At 36.2% G+C, this 5,167-nt stretch overlaps 1 protein-coding gene across 1 annotated transcript; it reads left to right on the top strand.

The window, feature by feature from the left end:
* Positions 1-438: 438 nt before the first annotated feature.
* Positions 439-1,371, top strand: LOC141691218 (uncharacterized). Its single transcript, XM_074495956.1, has one exon. It carries the CDS (start codon positions 439-441, stop codon positions 1,369-1,371), a length of 933 nt encoding a protein of 310 aa, XP_074352057.1.
* The last annotated feature ends 3,796 nt before the right edge of the window (positions 1,372-5,167 follow it).

The raw sequence follows: 5,167 nt of genomic DNA, 5'->3' as shown, positions 1-5,167 counted from the left end.
TTACGAAAATTTTGGATGAATTTGAACCCTCAAAAGTGCAATTTTGGTGTGAAATCTGGGAAGTTTTTAGGCTTCATGGTCAATCATCAGGGTATTGAAGCAAATTTGGAAAAGCTCAAAGCCTTGTTAAACATGAAGTCACCAACATTTGTCTAACAAGTTTAAAGTTCAACCAGGAGGATCGCTGCATTAAATAGGTTTGTTTCCAAGTCTTCGGAAAAATACAAAGAATTCTTCAAAGCTATAAAAGGCACGAAGAAAGACTTTGTGTGGACGGAAGAATATGAAAAAGTGTTCAAGAAGATTAAAGAACATTTAAGTTCCCTGCCTCTCTTAGCTAAACCAATAGACGGCGAAACTTTGATAATTTACTTGGCTGTCTCGGAATATTCAATTAGCGTTGTACTAGTCCGAGAAGATGAGTAAAAATAACATTCAATGTATTATGTGAGCAAAAGATTGATTGATGGGGAAAAACGCTACACGAACATGGAAAATTTGGTGTATGCTCTTTTACTAGCCGCAAGAAAACTTCGGCCATATTTTCAAGCTCACAAAGTTGAAGTAAGAACAGCTTACCCATTACAGCAAGTCATATACAAACCGGAAGCTTCAGGAAGAATGTTGAAGTGGGCTATCGAGTTAAGACAGTTTGATTTGGAGTACAAGCCAAGATCGGCCATTAAAGGACAGGCGTTGGCGAATTTTATGTTGGAGTTCCGTCCTGAAGATTTTGATGGACAGAAAGCATTAGTCGCAGTAGATCCAAATAATGAAGAACATCTAGATAAGGAACATATCCATGAATCTTGGTGGATATTACATATTGACGGAGTTGTTAATAGCAATGGTGCTAGAGCTGGAGTAGTATTGGAAAGTCCCGAAGGGCATCAACTCATGAGCGTGATAAACTTTGCACGGAAGGGTACTAAAAGTGATGCCAAATATGAAACTTTTATAAGTAGTTTGAAACTAGCTTTGGTGACGAATATTGTAAATCTAATTATTCAAAGCGATTATATGCTGGTTGTACATCAGGTGAACGGAGGATTTCAATCTAGAGGACCACGGACAAAGATGTACCTAAGATATCTACAAAGCCTCATTCGTAAGTTCGGAGAAGTGAGAGTTGAGAAAATCCCAAGAGAAGAGAATAGTAATGATGACACTTTCACAAAATGGGGCTCTCAAAAGAAAGCAACTTTCTTAGGCGTCATTCATTTGGAAATCCAGGAGAAACCTAGCATCCTATTTGTGAAAGTTATGGAAGTTGATAGCTTACCCGAGGAAACTTGGATGACTCCAATATGGGAATACTTGAAGAACGGAACACTTCCAAAGGATAGGATGGAAGTCAGGAGACTCCGATAAAAAGCAGCACGATGTGTGGCAGGGGAAGAATTAGAGGGGGACCGAAGGGAGCCCCGGTCCCCGCCAACTGCGGAATAACCCCAAAATTTTAATATAAAATTATAAAATTTACTATCAAAAATTTTTTTGGTCCCCCTAGATTTAAAAAAAATAATTGAAATTGAGAATTGATTATACAAAATTTTATTGATTTTGTTAATTATTTCATTCAAAATAATATTGATTAGATGGAAATCATGGAATTTGTTCATTAATCTTAATAATTAATAAATAAACATATAAGATAAAGATTGTGGCTCGAATACTTTTACTGTCAAGGGGTTTAACAGTTGGAGGAAAGTAAACAATGGAAAAGATTGTGATTTTAGATGTCATGTTGGGAAAGGAGATGGTTCTAATTCAGCTCATAATTTTGCGGCTAAATGTTATTATAATCTTAAAAATCAGCCTTGTCACTTGGAGAAGATAGTGGAGAAACAAAGTGCAAAAGAGATCAAATGAAATCGAATGCGTCTTAAAACATCGATAGATGCAATCAAATGGTTGACATTCCAAGCTTGTGCATTCAGAGGACATGATGAAAGCTGCAACTCGAAGAATCAGGGTAATTTTCTTGAGATGTTAAAACTTTTGGCTTCTTACAATCCTCAAGTAGAAGAAATAATTTTAGATAAAGCCCCCAAAAATGCCAAATACACTTCACCAAAAATTCAAAAAGAACTTTTACATGTTTTTGCTAGGAAAGTGCAAGATTTAATTTGTGATGAGATTGATGATGCAAAATATTGTTTGATTGTGGATGAATCTAGAGATATTTCTAAAAGGGAGCAAATGGCTATTGTGGTTAGGTTCGTTGATAAAAGCAGCTTTGTGAGGGAGCGTTTCTGTGATAGTGTATATTGAAAAGGAGATTGCGGAGACCATTTATGCCGAGGAGATCATTGATTCTTTTTATTTGATCAAAGAAAGGCGTGCACATCTCAAATAAATCGGTATGTTTTCTACTTTTATTTATTTTGGTCCCCCCATGTTAGATTCCTGGTTCCGCCCTTGATGTGTGGAATATGATGGCGAGTTATACAAAAGAGATTTTAATTAACCTTTACTAAAGTGTATTAAGGTAGAAGACTGTCATAATAAACTAAGAGAAGTACATGAAGGAATATGTGGCAACCATTCGGGGGGTGGATCACTCGCGGTAAAGGAGTTACGGCAGGGTTACTACCGGCCTACTTTGCGGGAAGATTCATTTCAATTAGTTAAAGCATGTGATAAATATCAAAGATTCACAAACTTCTCTCCAACATACCGAAAACTCATCTAACCACTATAGAAAGTCCTTGGCCATTTGCTATGTGGGGGATTGAATTGATTAGGGAACTCCCCAAAGCCAAAGAGGACGTCAAGTACGCAATTGTAGCTGTGGATTACTTCACCAAATGGGCGGAGGCTATGCCCTTAGCAACGATTATGGCAATGAAGATAGTAGCTTTCGTATACAATTCTATAATATATCAATATATGACCGTATAAGTTAGTCTCTTATAATGGAAAGCAGTCGACATCAAATAATTGAAGATGTTGTATGAAAACTTGAAGATATAAAAAGATTTTACCACAGTATATCATCCCCAAAGCAACAGACAAACCAAAGCTATTAATAAAATCATCAAGCACACGCTGAAAACAAAATTGGAGGCTTGCAAGGGAGATTGGCCAGAAGAGCTCCCAAGGGTTTTATGGTCATACAACACTAATCCTAGATATACTACAGAAGAAACGCCTTTCATGCTGACATATGGTTGTGAACCCATGGTACCGGTAGAAGTTGAAGATAGGTCTCTCCGCAGAAGAAAATTTTGCTCTGAAGATAGTGAAGTTACGCAATGGATTCAGTTAGACCTATTGGAAGAAGTTGGAATAGCTTCTCAAGTAAAATTGCATCTTATTAGCAACGAGTTTCCAGGTTCTATAATAGAAAGGTCAAAGTACGACCATTAAAAGTTGGTGACTTGGTATTGAGAAAGGTCATGCCTAACACGAAGATAGCTAGCCATGAAATTTTCGGACCTAAATGGAAAGGACCTTATAAAGTCTGAGCAATACTTTGGGAAGGAACATATTATCTCGAGGACTTGAACGAAAAGCCTATTTCTCGAGCTTGGAATGCATAGCATCTGCGGAAAAATTTCCAGTAAGGCGCGGTTTAGGCCCCTTACTTGCTAATATGAACTATAGTTGGTTCAAGTAGGGCCTAGCCTGAATAGTAGACTAGTAGCAATTAAATTCCTCCTAGCCTAGGGGGTAGTGTATGTACTATCTCACTTAGCATTAGGTTTAGGATGTTTACTTTCATTTGTTTCTTTTATATTTCCCAACTTCCAATAGCGTCGCTTGGGACTAGTGTGAAATTTTACACCAGAGCTTATTATGAATAAAAAAAATTAAGTTTTTTATTTCAAAATTTCTATCTTAAAGATATGGAGAAAAACTCTTGTTATTACGGTAAGTTTGAATTATGTTAATTGCAGAAGAAAAGGATTGCGTCCAAGCAAACTAAAAGATGCAAAGTTTACCAATGAAGCTAAAAGCCTCTTCGGGCGCGCCCTAAAGGAGATTACCCCTAAGAGGAAATGCAAGAAACTTATGTTATTGATTGCTTGATCATTAACTTGATCCTAACTTCTAGAGGGAAAGAAAAAACTCAAGAAAAATAAACTACAAACAAAGATGGAGAATTAAGAACTCCTAAAGGAAGCATACCCCTCTTAGGGCGCGCCCTAAGAGGTCTTCCCCCGACAATAAAATTGTTCAGTTTAAGTTCTTAAAGCTATGAATTGGTTATCGTCTTGTTCTAGTTTCATATTTCAAGATTATTAAGAATAGCTTCTGGACACGCCAGTAGAAGCAAAAGTCTCCTGAAGGAGCCATATACTTCGTAGGGCGCGCCCTAAGAGGGATTCCCCCTCCCCCGAGGGAATTTTTTTTGAGTTACTTTATTCTAGTTACAAGTTCTTTGGTTATTTAACTTTTTCAAGATGAAAGTATTCCATGGAAAAAGTGAAGCGATAAAATACTGTTAGATATATTTGTGATGTCATGTCTAATAATGATTTGTGTTTAGTTTTTCAGATCTTGACTAACAAGACAAATCAGAACTTAACTGAAAATCAGTACTTATAATGAAGTCATAACTTAAGATATCAGAACTTAAGTTATCAGAACTTAAGATATCAGAAGATATTTATTAGGAGATAATATCAGGACTTAAGAAGACATTCAGATAAGGAAGGCGACTGATTGAAAGAAAAGAAGATCAAGACCAAACACAAGAAGAGATATGCATGGAGAAGAATTCTATGAAAAATAGAAGACTTGGAGGAAAAGATAACTAGTTGATATATTTTAGAATGCAAACTTATATTCGATATCAATTAGAATATTATCTTGTAACTGTGTGTCTATATAAACACAACATAGGGTTTACACTAGATGTGTTATCTTAATCGAGAATATTATTCATTGTAACCCTAGCAGCTCTCGTGATATTTGTTCATCACTGAGGGAGAACGGTTCCATTGTAATACTGTTTTATTAATAAGATTATTCTGTGTTTCATACTTGTGTTCTTAATTCGATTTGATTGTAGTATACACTGTATTCAACCCCCTTCTACAGTGTGTGTGACCTAACAAGTGGTATCAGAGCCTATCTCTTAACACATATACAGTAAAGATCCAAAATAATCATGTCTGAAAAAGAACAAACTCCAACCAAGCTCACCAAAACTGAAGAA

This window comes from Apium graveolens, chromosome 10 (genome assembly GCF_009905375.1).
Source record: "Apium graveolens cultivar Ventura chromosome 10, ASM990537v1, whole genome shotgun sequence".
NCBI classification, from domain to species: Eukaryota; Viridiplantae; Streptophyta; class Magnoliopsida; order Apiales; family Apiaceae; genus Apium; species Apium graveolens.
The sequence above is the reverse complement of the archived record's forward strand: the minus strand, read 5'-3'. Positions and strand labels throughout refer to the sequence as shown.

Excerpts from the sequence above, each read along its gene's own strand:
- LOC141691218 (XM_074495956.1), top strand. The coding sequence starts at position 439 with ATGTATTATGTGAGCAAAAGATTGATTGATGGGGAAAAACGCTACACG.